The following is a 15,221-nucleotide window of genomic DNA, read 5'->3' on the forward strand; positions in this document are numbered from 1 at the left end:
AGGAAGGAAGGAAAGAAGGAAGGAAGGAAGGAAGGAAGGAAAGAAGGAAGGAAGGAAGGAAGGAAGGAAGGAAGGAAGGAAGGAAGGAAGGAAGGAAGGAAGGAAGGAAAGAAAAAGGAAGGAAGGAAGGAAGGAAAGAAAGAAAAAGGAAGGAGGAAAGAAAAAGGAAGGAAGGAAGAAAAAGGGAAGAAAGGAAGGAAGGCCACTCACCTGTACTGGGGACTGGGATGAGCTTCGAATCCTCTTGGGAGTCTCCATCGGGCGAGTCAGTGGAACGGCTCAGGAGGTCGCTTCGCACCTGGGACATCGGAAGGAGCCCTGCGAGGAGACGCCGCCGCCCGCAGAGACACAGAGAGAGACAGAGCGAAGTTCATTGAAGACGCTCCCTCTCTGGCCGGCCCACAAGACGCTCAGCCCTGGGGATGAATCAGACGCTGCTGCGCTGGAGAAACCGCCCCGCGCCAGCCCAGGCTTCCCCTCACCCAAAAAAATCTCTCGTTCCCCAGATCGTCCCCCTCGCGAAGCCCAACCCGACGCAAAGGCCGCCTCCCGCCACCTCTTCGTCGTGGTGAAACTCCGCAAGCCCACCGCTCTCCACTCCGCTTCCCCAAAGGGACGTCTTAAAACAAACAATCCAACCAACCTGGGCAGAGAGGAGGAGACTCACTTTGGGACGAGTCTTCAGCCGCGCTTGAACCAGCGGGTGGTCATCTCGCCGCCTCCACGTGCAATTCTCTCCAGCTACTCCACTCCGCGGCTCCTACCTTCACCCCTCAAACGCTGCGAACCCTGGATTGCCTGCTAGCCTTTGACAAGGGGCTGTAACTTTTCTCCCTGTACACTGCTCAAAGTTTGCCGAAGTGGAGAAAGCGAGAACCGGGGAAACGCGTTCAGCCGCTGGAGCTCTGCCTTGCCTTGTTCTTTCTAGAAAGTTTAAGCTGCAAACGGGCAAGTTTCAGCCTCTTCCCCCTATCCTGAAAGCTCTGCCTCCCATCGGTTATTTTTTAAAACAGGAAATTGCATCCAGTCTTGATTACTCAGTTTCCTTCGAGCATGAGATATTTGGAGTCCGTAGAACCCATAATAAGTAGCTTGGCACAAAGTTGGTTCTCTTTTTTCTTTTGAAGCACTGAAAGTAAACAAATGTGCTCACACACATCTTATTCTCCCCCCCCACTCCCGCCCCAAACCTCCTTCAGCAGTTTAAAAGAGACAAGATAGTATGAAGGCGGTTTATACTTCAGGAAATGGAATAGCTCAAATGACACCTCCAAACTAAAACATAAAATCAAAACAGTGTGTTGATAGTGCTCACATCTTATTCTTTAAAAAGCAACATGAAGATTGTACCAATAGTAGATTGCAGAATTATTTAGGAGTTATTTTTTAAAAAAAAAAAAACTTGACTTAACTGGAAAATAATATTCCAAGGGAAGGGAAAAAAGCACTTTTACTAAGTTTAGGTTACTGCAGATATATTCACGTTAGTCCAATTCAAAAGAAATCACACAGGATTATTTTTTTTAGGTAATAAATCCCATGCTTTCCAAATAAAGAACTAACTACCAGTGTTTCTCAGGCATGGCTACATCAACTGGTAGAATTCCTCAGCTACACCAACTGGGGAATTTGGAGAGTTGAAGTCTACACATTTGAAAGTTGCAATGCCTGAGAAATTCTGAACTACACTGTTAAAAAGACACGCACAGTTTTTGGAATTACATCCTCAGTTAATATTATGTTGCTGGAGTTTGCATTATGGATAATGCTTTTGACACTGAAAAACCGGCTGAGTTACATTCAGATGGATAAATTTACAACTGGCTACAGAGAAAAACCTAGCTGAGCCATGACCAGTATGGGAACTTTCATCCCAGTGATGGCACGATCTTACATTTCATGTTAATGGGGACTATCTTGGGGGATGATTGCCTGCAGTGTGAAGAGGCATACTTTCTATTTTCCTTCAGTATCATAAATGGACACTATAGTGAGCCTTTGATTATAATTTGATTATAATAACAAATATTGATGCTAACGATGCTGGCACAGGACTGTATTCAGCATCTATAGACTTGTAGTCAACATGCTGTGCTTTTAGTATTCTCCTGACCTTAAAAAGCTAAGCAAGACCTCACTTGGTTAGAAAGGAGTCCAGAATCCTAGGGGAGTAATCCAGGGGTCCCCAACTGTTTGGACCTCAGGGACCACCAAACTCAAAATTTTAAATCCGACAGACCAGAGATCCTGGGAAAATAAAAATAAAAAAGTCTGCAGGAAAATTCCCCACCCCGTTTTCCTACCGATCGATCATTCTTTACCTGGGATCGCAAGATACCGTTTCCAGCTCCGTTCTCAGGGGGGAGAGAGAGAGAGAGACTTTTGGCTTCGTGCAAGGAAAGCAGCTGAAGCAGCAGAAATGTTTCTTTCTCTCCCCCAAACTCCGCCAGAAATGAGTCTTTGTGAGACTTGTTGCGCCAGCGCAGCCTCTTGGAGCAGGATGCCTTGCAGGATCCCAAAGACTTATTTCTGGCGGAGAAAGAAAGACTTTTGCTGCTTTCCTTGCATGCAGCCAAAAGCAGAAGAAAAAAGAAGAGGAAAGAAGCAGCCTGGTGGCCAGGCAAGGCACGTTGGGCGATTGGGGCAAGTTCCCCCCCCCACTGCCCTTCCCCCCTCCCCTCACTACCTCATGTTGTTCACAATGCAAGGGATGCAAGCCTTGTATTCCCATGGGCCATGTGGGTGGCGCAGCCTTGTATCCCGCACAGCCTGGATTAATTGCTTTGGGGGTGACATTTCTCTGCAGACCACCAAAATTTTCTTGTGGACCACCAGTGATCCCCGGCCCACTGGTTGGCAACCACTGGTGTAGGCTATACTGGGAAGCTGAAAAGGCATCTCAGAATAGAGCAGTGGCAAACCAGTTCTGTACTGTTGCCAAAGAAAACTCACTGATGCATCCAAAAAGACAGCTAACCTATTTTCCTTCTTTGGCAGGTATATAACTTCACTTAAGCTTCTATATATTTGCTGCTGTGCACTAGGCAACTAATGGTGAACAATGTACCAGGACTGTTAAATCAGGACTTCTAATAATAACAAAAATAATGTAGAATATGCTATACTCTATGCTCATACCTGGATAGTACAGAGCCTAAACTAACACTCTAGAAGACAAAACAACATTCAGAATTATCAGTTAAAGTACGCTCAAAATAACATAATGAAATTTCATACAAACTAATGTCAAATTCTTCAGTCAGAAAAATAAAATAAAAACATATGTCCTTGTCTTTGCATACCAGCTGGAGTCCATGGGGATCAAAATAAAGGTAATAAATAAATAAAATTCACAGAAGTCACGGTAAGCAATAATTCCAAATAATTGATTAGCCCTACCTCCAGTGCGCTCTGTTTAATTCAGAAATTTCATTTTTAGAAAGACTCGGAAGAACTGAAATGGCAACCTCCATTTTTAGTAGGTGTCCTAGTTTTCACTACAGAAGCCTTCCTTAACTGGATGTCATGCATTACAATGTCCTTGGACAGGTTTGCTGGGAATTTTGCTGCTCTAGTTTGGCAGTTTTGGAGAGCTCAGGACTGGGAAGAATGCTGCACTCTTCTCTACCAGATTCTTTCAAGAGTCGAACAGGCAGAGGAAGTTCTCATAGAGCCCGTGTTTATTAAACATAGCACTGTAGCGTGTGATGGCCATTGGAAAGATCCTGCCACTTTTTTCGAAAGAGCTGATTGACGATGAAAAAGTTGATCTGATTTTTGACATCCAGCTAATTGCAAGTATGTCCTTGTGGGTATGCCTTGGATTTTCTGACTACTAGGCAGCATGGGCTGTGAATCACCCTCCAAACATGTCAATGCAGCCACTCTGGCTATTTTTTTCCTTGTTTGCTTACTTGTCAGCCCCAGATGACTAATGTATTTTTAAAGATACCTGCCCATTTCTGTTCTTTCCTCTCCCCCTTTTTACTGCTGCTGGCTGGAGCAAGCAATTTCTGAAAGAAAAAAAAAATGACTTCACATCACATATTTGAACTGAATTCCTTTCTTTATCTTCTCAGGCTCCTGGGGGGAAAGTTGCCTGCCCTTTGGTAGCTGTAGGAGGAGCCCAAGTCCCAATTAATTAAAGCATCTGCTTTGATGATAAAATGCCAACTCATCCCTTTCATTCCTTCTACTAAGTTTCATACTTACAAAGCAGATGATAAGATAGAATCTCTGTCCTCCCCCATACTTCATGGTTCCTTATTTGTACTGAACCAAGAGGAAGTTCTAGTCTTCCCTCCTTTTCTGCTTCTAGGACTTTCAGGAAGCACTTTGCATAATAATTACCGAAACTGCTTTACAGGGGAGGGCAGAGTTTATCAGTCCAGTCCAGTCCAGATGAACCACAAGAGGATTAACTGGAATGTCCAAACCTATGCATGAACCATCCTCTATTAGCTTCCTTTGTATCAATTCCCATCAATTTTACCAAAATTAGAAGGTATACAAGAGAGTGATTACAAACTAGAAAAAAAAACAATTTGAAAACATTTATTATAGTTATGATTTATATAACTTTTTACGTCCTTAGAAGGCCTCTTTTTTTCCTTGAAAGCACCATGTACAAAAATTAAATTAATCTGGGTAGAAATAAATTTTGTGCAATATTTGAAGCCCCTGATAAAGATACAAATAGATTTCTATTAGAATTAAGTTCTAGAAAAAGTCCTTGTACAACATTATTTCAGTTAGCTATTCGTCTTTGAGTGATATGATAAGACAATACTCCCAAAATAAATTTATTGATATTATACTGCAAGTAATGGTGATAATGAAAAATAAGGAAAAGAGAGTTTTGATGAAAAGGGGGCAATATCTCAGAAGTAGTGAGAGATTAATTTGCTAAGTGTAATTTGCAAAGTATTTGGCAGTATTCTGATAGAAACAATAATCAAAGGGATAATGATGATCAAAATTTGGCAAGTACAGTGTGACTTTGTGCAAGGCTGAGTATCTCCAATTAGAGTTTTGGTCTCTAGCAGATCACTGAGAAATATGTAAATGTGAGAAAATATATTGCCTGACTCTTGATTTAGAGAAAGGATATCATGAAGTAAATACTGTCAGCTTGAACTGTGAAGTTAACAGTTGATTGCTGAATGTGATAAGAGCAGTGCATAATGAAAGTAAAGACCACGTGAGAATAAATAGAATGCTTAGCAAATGGTTCAATGCTGAGCAAGAATAAGACAAGGATTAACAACACTCCCTTGGTGGTTTAATGATTTAGGAATATTTATTTATTTATTTATTTAGCATATGGCAAATACATGAACTTATAGTGGTTCAAATGTTAATATCCAGTCCACCCAGCCATTCAAGGACAGGGTGGTCTATGTTGAAAAAATCAGACATTGGGCCGGTGTAAGCTCTTGGTGGACATTTGGACACAATGTGATGGATATTTTGTTGAGGAGCACCACAGTCACACTGAGGGGTAGAGACAAGACCCTACTTAAACAATGACTCCTGACAGACACCATGTTGGGTACGGATCCTGTTCAGAGTTGACCAATGCTGGCAAGGAAGGTCAAACCCTGGCACCTTTTGTATAGGGTCATGTAACTGCCTGTATCTGGGCATTCAGCAGCCCATTTGGCTGTCTACTGTGTGTTGATGTCAAAGTTGTTAGATAGCTGTTGAACAAGTACCAGAGAGGGCTTCCTGGATTTAAGTCTGCCAATTGATAGATGAGGAAGATCAGCATGCACAGGAAGAAGTGGGTTTCTCATAATTTTGTTGTACTCCTTCACTAAGGCTTCCTGCCTTTGTAGGGCTGGTGGTACTATGTGACTCAAGACAGGGAGCCAGCAAGTAGGAGTAGATTTTATGCAGCCACTTATGATCCTCATTGTATCATTTAGTCCAGCATCGATCTTGTTGGTGTGGCAGCTATTAAGCCGAATAGGGACAGAGTATTCAGCTGTGGAGTAGACCAACTCTAGTGCTGATATTCTGAGAGTAGAGGCTGAGGTGCCCCATCTTGATCCTCTTAGTTTCTGGAGCAAGTTGTTTCTGGTATTGATTTTAGCGGACATGTTCTCTAGGTGTTTCTTATAGGAGAGAGTCCAATCCAAAGTTACTGGAAGGTATTTGAGGTGAGGATCATAAGGGAGAAGGTTGTTATTCAGGTAGGCCTTTGGGGTGGCATTGGCGAGTTTGTTGCTGAGATGGAAACAGTGGTCACTGTTTTACTGACACTGGGCATGAGCAGTCAGCAAAGAATTTTCCCAGGGATTTCAGGTCCTCAGAGAGGAGGCAGTCCAAAACTTCCAAGTTTTTGTCTTGCGCTGCTAGGGCCAGGTCATCTGCATATCCAAATTTACATCCCCTTATAGCTGGCATATCTGTGATATAAAGATTGAACAGTGTGGGTGCTAGTACAGGACCTTGTGGAAGGCCGTTGTTGAGTCTTCTTAACTTGCTAACATTGTCCCTCATAATGATCTGAAAGAATCTATCGCTGAGCATGCTGTTTATTAGGTGATAGAGGTTTTTACAGGGGATGATGTGACTCAGTTTGTAATGCAGACCCTTTTTCCACACGGTATCAGATGCTGCAGTAAAGTCGATGAACACAGCTATGGTTTTTAAGCCTTGCTGGAAACCAGCCTCAATATGATCTGCTTAGGAATAAATGTATAAAGGATACTTGTATTGATGGTAGAAGTTGGTTGGTCATGTCACTGAACTTTTGTATGCAAATTTTACTGAGTTGTTGGCTGAGAACCAAATAATTCGATACGATTAGACTATAAGCGGGAATGAGCAGTATGGCCTACAAAAATAGTATATTGAAAACTAACAGGGTAAGTCATTGCCTGTATAAGAGGATGAGAGAAAGGTACCTTGGTTTGTATATCAGACGAATGACCCATTGGGAGACCCATATCAAAATAACTTACCTTATGTCCGGCCAGAACTTGAAAAAAAAACATTTAAAGTAGCACAGTATTTAAACAAAATGATTCGGTTGAGATCTGCATATGTGGAATTGATTAGGGTAGATTGCAAGGGCGACTCCGAAATATAATGTTATTATATTTTATGTATATCTTAAATTATTGTACATTATTACAATTTTATTTTGGATTGTATTTTATTACTATTTCATCTTAAATCGTATTTTGTCTAGATTCCATTTTATATTGTATTTTATCAAGTTCCATTTTAAATAGTATTTTATCAAATTTCATTTTGAATTGCTTTTATAAAATTTTATTAACAAATTGTTGCTGGAACTTTGCACTTCGATATGGACCAAGGGCTAATCAATAAAGACTTATTATTAACAGGGGAAGTGAAGTGTTTGATTGTAAATTACATAGAAGTTCTCTGTCCCCCAAAACTAGTACACGTAGAATAATTTATATTTTTTGATAAAAGAAGGAAAACAGATACAGAGATTTTAAAACATGCAAATACTGAGAAAGACAGTGGATAATACCAGTATGTAGTCAGTTGCAATGAATAGATATTTATCCAAAGTGGTAAAAATCAATAAGCTTTAATTTGAGCTTCTGCTCACCTTCCCCTAGGTTTGCTAGGAGAAATAATAAAGTAAGTTGAGTGGCTTATTTAAGTGTGTAAAACAAGAAGAGACAAGGTCAAGAATGAAAGAGTACTGAATAAGTGTGAATTGGATGCAGAAGAAAATGATCAGTAAAATGGAGTGGTTTGGTCTTTCTAAGAGAGAGAGAGAGAGACAGAGACAGAGACAGACAGAGACAGAGACAGAGAGACAGAGAGAATGGGGATGGGGATGGAACTGCAAAATAAAGAGAAAGTCCAAGTTGGATGGAAGATGAATTTTTTTTTAAAAAAAAAGGAGAGAAAATGAGAATGTATGGAGAGCATATGGACTTGATCACTCCGAAACTATATCATGATGGATGTGTGTGTGTGTGTGTGTGTGTGTGCACCTGTATCCTCCTCCTCCTCATTCTCATCATCATCAATCCAAATTAGTTAATTACAATTAATAAGATTACAGTTATATGATTACTATAAGTAGCACTTTTCCTTTTGTATCCATTAAAAATTAGTTGATACCCATATTTAGAAATTTTCTAGAATCTAGATTCTGCACACAGACACCTCATGAAATGCACACAGCCCATGGCCTACAATTCTCTACCTTTATATCTTTACCCTGCAGTGAAATGAAAACTTCAGCTGTGATATAAATAAACTTGACAGAGTTTAGTAATTGCTCAATTACCTGGATTCCGAGAAACAGCATTTTAAAGGAATGTGTCTGGTTAATCTTAAAACCCTGAAAATCCCATCTGCTGTAGCCATGACTGCTTTTGGAAATTAAAAAGAAATGCTCAAATAATATGTATAAAATATATACAATGTAAGCCAAAGTGCCCAGATTTCCTGAGAGTGCATACTTTATTCCAATTCTTCTACTAAGTGGATTAAACAATAACACATTCTGGGGTCTAGATATTGTAATCAGCTCCTTTCTGACTTCAGAGATTTCCCAAGACATTGTCCATATTTTCTTTTTCTTTTTTTTATAAATATAGTTTATTAATTTTTACAATTAAAACCAGTCACAATACATACACAAATAAGCAAAAGAAAGAAAAGAAAGAAGAGAGAAGAGGAAGAGAGGGAAAGAATTTTGAGAAAAGAAAGAAAAAGAAAGGGGGAAGAAAGAAAGAGGTTACAAGATAAAAAGTATTCTTATTTTAACAGTTTGCAAGATCTTCTTTTGTTTTCATAACCTTAACTTGTGTCATATAACCACACCTGTTTTTAACTTATATCGCTACCTCGTTATTATGGATTGATACTTTTCTTTTATGTCTTATGATATATAATTTATCTTTGGTCAATCCAATTATACCAACAATTCCAGCTATCGTAGTATAGTGAAGTGTCTTTGTTTTTTAGCGTCAAAGTCAATTTATCCATTTCTGCGCATTTTGAGATTTTTTCAATAATAATTTCTTCTGATGGAATTTGATGTTGTCCATATTTTCTGCACTAGATGTTTTTCTGGATTTGGCACCTTTAAAATCAATCGGTCAATCAATCAAATACTTAAACAAAGTGTTTTATTCATTGAAAGAGGATTGGAGCTCAGTTCAGAGTATTTCTTTTGCATATAAAACACTCTAAACTCCAGAAGAGACATAAGATGTTATTTTGTACATCTAAAGAGCTACTACAGGGTATGTAAACTATAACCCTGAGATCCCTTTCTCAGTTTATAGGGCAATAGGGCATAGCCAGAGAACTATGTTGAAATGTTGTTCCATGAAGTGGTAAGAAAGTATGTGACCATAAAAACTATTGCTTCAATTGCTGTAGCTGTTGCTGCCCTTACTGTTGCAATGCAGACAAATTAGACAACACAGTTAATAGGTTCCCTCAACTTCATTTCACCTCCCACCAAGAATTGCCTGTTGTTAGGAAAGCATCCTAAGCTCTTTGACTAATATGGAGTGGAGTGACATGGGGTGGGTTAGGAGGAGGGTTGATGGATCCTTAGAATGGTGTGTTTAGGCATTTGGCAAGCTGCCCAACTTACAGTTTGCAGGCATAAAGGTACTTCAAGTCTTTGACCCATTAGTTGGACTATTTCAAAACACACATCTAACACTCTATAAAATATTACCCATATTCCGAACCAATCCAATTGACAGATGTCAGGTCCAGAGATTGGATGTGCGGTGAAGCAGTAAGAGGTTATCATAATGGGTGGGTTGCTTAACTGGAATTGCTAAGGGATGCAGTGTTGGCAGCAATTCCAGTTCTGTCTTTGTGACTAGCAACACGTAGAATAGGCCATAGATGTTCATGAATGAAGAAGTATTCTTCTACCCAAATAATAAAAACAGAGAAAAAAAATGTCTCCAGGCAAGTCCCTTATTGTCAGAAACAGTAGAAAATCTGTAACACATCCAATGATGAAAGAACCATCTGCACAGCATTGAAATTGACTCCTGTGAAGCACAGGGCTAATGCATTTAAAAAAACAACAACCCCACAAACCTGTATTTTTAAACAGCCTGATGGGCCCTTTGGAAAGCTTAGGTCAGGTATGAAGCGGATAGATGTCTATTGTCTCTTGCAGCCCAAGCCGGAATGGCATGCAAATTCCTACTTACTAGAAAAATGGGAACAGATGTACAGAACCAGAAATGATATTAGGAGCTGGGCAGATCTTAGTTTTAACCAGAGTCAGCAAACACATACTCAGTGAAATGTACTAGATTGTACACACAAATTGTGCTAGAATAAACAGAAAATGTTATTTTAAAACTGGAGCAGCCAAAGAGGACTTTACATGGTTTTTCCTGTGTGATCTAAAATGGTTAATAGGACACATCTGTGTTACAATTAAAGTGATATAAGGACAAGCACATTGTTAACCAGATCTGTCTGTCTATCTATCTATCTATCACATTTCTGAACCACCCATCTCCCTCCAATTGTCATGAAAATGCTTAAGTCACTAGTAGGGAAATGGCTTGAGATCTGAATAAGGCAACTGCATATGTCCCTGTAGACCAAACTTTTCTTCACTGCATTTTTCTGGGAATTCTAGCAGAGGTCTTCTCATTACTTGCTAGTGCAACTAGAGAAAATGGCAATCAGGATTCTTTGCCTGCAGACTGGAGTTATAACTGGTGTACAGTAGACAGATACTTGCTTTTTAAAAAGAAATATTAAATAATTGGGTTTAAAAACACAGAATTTTGATCCCTGTACCAAATTCTACATTTTTATATGCTAAAGGACTGTCAGTATACATGCAGCCAGTGGTGGGATTCAGCCAGTTTGCACCACTTCGGGAGAACCAGTTGTTAACTGAGCAGTTTGGTAAACTGGTTGTTGGAAGAAATCATTAGGGCAGAGAATTGATTGTTAAATTATTTGAATTCCACCACTGCATACAGCACTGTAAAAGTCACTTTCTATTCTGTTGAAACTTTTCTGTTATTTTAAAACTGGAACAGCCAAAGAGGGCCTTACATGCTTTTCCTATGGGTCTAAAATGGTTAGTAGAAAAGTCTGTCCATGACTTGCTCCCTGATATATTTCTGTTTTTGCGTTTACAGACAATAAAACTTCCGTTTTAGAGTGAGAAGTTTTGAAAAGATTCCCATATAATCTGGAAGGGAGTGTTCAAGGTCTGCTTTGCTCTGTTCTGAAATTTCCAATTGCTCTTGTTACTTATTTATATATATGTTTTGTACTGATTGATATTCTTATCACCCAAAGTATAGATGTTTTTCAATTGATATCCAAGTTATTGCACGCTGGCCTCACTGAATAGATTTCTTCCATGGGCATTAAATATTACCCATTCCACCATAAATTCTAGATCCACATAATTTTCTGAAGTTGATTTCTTGATTGCATCAAGAATTGTATGTACCATTCTGATCTGATCTGAATAAAAATTGGCTTTAAGTAATTGAATTATGATACTTTAACCAATGCTTTTGCCCCCTTGTTTAAATGCATGTATTGGCCTGAACACACTGATTGCACCTGTGGCACATTATTGTGACCATGTGTGCATGCACACATGCACCCCCCCCCACACACACAGAATGTGTGTATGGAATCATGTCCTAACAGAGAGGAATTCAGCATCACTATAATCAAAGAATGAAGAGTCTTTGATGAACAATCCCTCTAGCTGCAATAGAAACAGACAAGGAAAAGTGCATATCTTGAACTTTTTAGGAGGATGCATATGTATATGCATAAACATGTTATGAACTGAAGCAACGTCAACAATATTGCGCAGTATTACATGCTTGAGTCAGGCTCCAACATAAGTATACACATTTGCATCAATATTATGGAAAGCTGGACTGTGAAAAGAGCCACTTTCTTCACTGCTGCCATTCCAATAAGTTTCCTGTCATAAAAGTTTTCCCTGCTGAGTCAGTAATATATCATTTTACCACATTAGTGCAAAGGTATTAAGTGGGTGGAAGTGGATAAATCAGTCACTGGGAGGAAAGTACATAAGAAAGGGCTCACTCCTGTGCAACTCTGAACTCACTTCAGAGTGAACAAATTGCCAGAAGGCCAAATGTTTAACAAGAAAAATTGTGGGGCAGGTTTCCTTGTTTGTGTTTATCTGGGTGGTATCCAGAAAGGCTGCTTGTACAAAAGAACAGAATAGTTGGGCTGTTCTGAACATTTATGCCACTTGTTTAAATCAGTCTCTTTCAGATTGATGACAGAAATGGCTTAGTCTTATTTTTTAAAGGTAAGGATTTCACTAAAATCCTCATGGGAAGGAGTGACTCTTGAGATGCTGAGGGATGTATCTAAGCATCGTCTCCTTCAGTGTACAGATTTCTTTCCAACATCTTTAGTCCTCCTGGATGAATGTGAAGGTTTTAACACTCTTTTCTGGGCTGTTCTGACCATTTATTTCTCAAGTGGCTACTCTACTATCTTGACTACTGCTGAAACAGTACCTCCAAATAGCAACTAAGAGACAAAAAGAAAGAGACTATGTCTTTTGGTGATATGGTCTGTAAAAAATTGGGGCTGTCTGCAAATTTCTAGTCAGACAAATCAGAAAATGATTATTATTTTTGCTCACATGAGTTAATTTAACGTTCCTTCCCCAAATACATAACAGGACAAGTCATAGTCATACTGCTCAATCTTGGCAAACTGTGTGGATTTCAATTCCCAGAATTCCCCAGTCAGTTTGTTTTTTTCAAAAAAACATGTAAAGGTGAGAAATAATTTTTCTTTCCTGCAGGATTCAATCTGGGTCACTCACTGGGATCAGAGGTTTTGTTTTCTGGGCTTTCAGTTTTGTGCTGGAACCCAACTTTTAGCAGAGTATGTGATTTCTGTGTGTGGTATTTACATGATGTCTATTGTATGTGGCTTTTTAGAAGTTGATTGGGGTGTGTTGATGCTGGCTTTTAAGTTGTTGGCTGTTGTTCGCTTGTGTTGCCCAGCCTCACTTTCTAAGTATTTGATAAGCTTTCTTCCTCAATAAATTTGTAAAAAAAAAAAAAAAAAATACATTAGGAAAGCTTAATTACAACACAGACCCAAGAACCTATTTTATAGCTTATAGTACTTAGCATGATGGTTAATCCAGATATGGGAGTCTACATAATGTGGTATTTATCTGTTCATTGTGTAGCTTTTGGTATTATGATGGAAGCAGATTTATTCTATAGATGAGATCAAGGAGAAGGTTGATGGTGAGTTGCAGGTTGTTGAAGCAAAGGTGAAATTTGATGAGAAATTAATTTTCACAAATCCAGATGATTTCATCAATGAATCTCAAGTAAAGGAGGAGCTTCAGGGGGTGAGAATTAAGAAAATGTTGTTCTAGACCAGACATGAAAACAAAGCTATTTGAGAAGCTATCTACTTACCCATGGCTGTGTCACTGATATTCATCTACATGCTACTGCCATAGGTGAAGTATTTATGGGTGAATACAAAGTCATACAGTTTGGTTGTATGCATGCTGTTTTGATATCAGTGATGAAGTTCTTGATGGTATAAAATACATGTTTGAGGGTGTATATTGGTATATTGTGCCTTACCATCTATAGCTAAAATAGTATTGTGCAGAAAGTGCATAAGAGTACTGTTTTCTTAGGAAAACTATGATATCTCTTCTGTAGTTGGAAGTCCTCTTGGCATAAGTATGGAATCAGGGTCCATGAAACTTGATATTCCAATTGAGATAGTTCTAGTGCTCAAGACAATGGGGCTGCCTACCCTGTTTCTCCAACAATACGGCCTCCCCAATAGGAAGTCCCAGCATGTTTTATAGGCATGAAATGAAATTAAGCCCCTCCCCCAAATTAAGCCCTATATTAAAACATGCGAAATGGGGGAATGGTGGGGGGGCTTGCAGTTAGGAAGTTCTTTTGTTGCACACCCGGATATGGTGCTGCCTTCGTTGACCCCAATACGAAGTACCCCACCAACGCCGAGGTCAACATCCAAGCCATCGCCGCCCGCCCGCCCGAAGATGCAAGGGGGGAATTAAGTCACCCTCAAAAGACGGCCTAGCCATTTTTCAGGGCTCAAAAAAAAAAAAAAAGACCCGGCCTTATTATATGAGAAACACGGTAGGTTGCCTAGTTGGTGTATTTTGGAAAATTGGCAGAAGATGCCTGGTTGGGCTCTTGCAATGTTTTTATTTAGATGCAGTGCTGTATTTATAGAATAGAATAGAATAGAATAGAATAGAATAGAATAGAATAGAATAGAATAGAATAGAATAGAATAGAATAGAATAGAATAATAGAATACTTTATTGGCCAAGTGTGACTGGACACACAAGGAATTTGTCTTGGTGTAAATACTCTCAGTATGCACAAAGAAAAGGTACATTAGTTAAGAATCAAGAATCATAACGTACAACACTTAATGATAGTCATAGGGTACAATCAACAATCAAATCATACTATTATTTAGGGGATTGTAGTGAAATCACTTCTCTATCACAAGAGAAGCTAGAGTAAACAAGCTCAGATTTGTTCGAAATGGTATAGGATTTCCTACTTAAGGAGGGGGTTAAACTAGAAGTCCTTTAGGGTCTTTTCCAACTCTGTTGGCAATTCTGTTATTCTGTTGGATGCCTGTATTCATATGTGTCAGTCACAAGAAGCTAATTCTCTTTCAATTGTTTGGGATGAAGGTTTGCAAACCATTCAGGCTTTAGCCCAAGGTCTGTAGCATGTGCGTTTGAACATTCCTGTGCATGTTTGTTATTTGTAAAAACTTCCTTGGATCCCTGCCAAATCTTCCTTTGTTCAGGAGCAACCGAACAGTAACACATGAATGGAGCTGCTGCCCCAATTCTATGATCTGCCTAAAATTATTATCATTTTTATATCTACACATACAAAGCTGTTTTTAAAAAAGCTATCACAAATCATTTGATTCAAGGGAACGGTAAAACCTGCTACAGTTTTCATGTGGATAACCTCAGTGTTATATTTTGCCACTAAATAATTTGATGAGCCAAAAGCTATTTCTGTAAATATTGAGGGGGCAAAAAAAACCCAGGCTTCAAGATTAATCTTTTTCAAAGAGAAAAAATTACACTGAATGCCCCTGGTAATATTGATCAGTGAAGAAATCTTATTTTTGTTAAAGTAGAAGACAAAATGGAGAAGATGGAGAAT

General features: G+C 39.1%; 1 protein-coding gene across 2 annotated transcripts in view; it reads right to left on the reverse strand.

Moving 5' to 3' along the window:
- MDFI (MyoD family inhibitor) overlaps positions 1-980 on the reverse strand; it is a 58,978-nt gene extending 57,998 nt beyond the window's left edge. Inside the window, exons 1-2 of one of the 2 annotated variants that reach the window (XM_026680406.2) lie at positions 668-980; positions 211-318 (exon numbers count right to left, since the gene is read on the reverse strand). In XM_026680406.2, the coding sequence (XP_026536191.2) occupies positions 211-307 (97 nt within the window). In that variant the 5' untranslated portion in view covers positions 308-318; positions 668-980. Of the gene's footprint in view, positions 1-210; positions 319-643 lie in introns of both variants that reach the window. The other variant, XM_087959767.1, reaches the window with a different exon arrangement.
- Between the last annotated feature and the right edge of the window lie 14,241 nt (positions 981-15,221).

The sequence above is a fragment of the Notechis scutatus genome, chromosome 3, assembly GCF_049901735.1.
Source record: "Notechis scutatus isolate UNSWTSFEM ecotype Mainland chromosome 3, rNotScu1.2, whole genome shotgun sequence".
NCBI lineage: Eukaryota > Metazoa > Chordata > Lepidosauria > Squamata > Elapidae > Notechis > Notechis scutatus.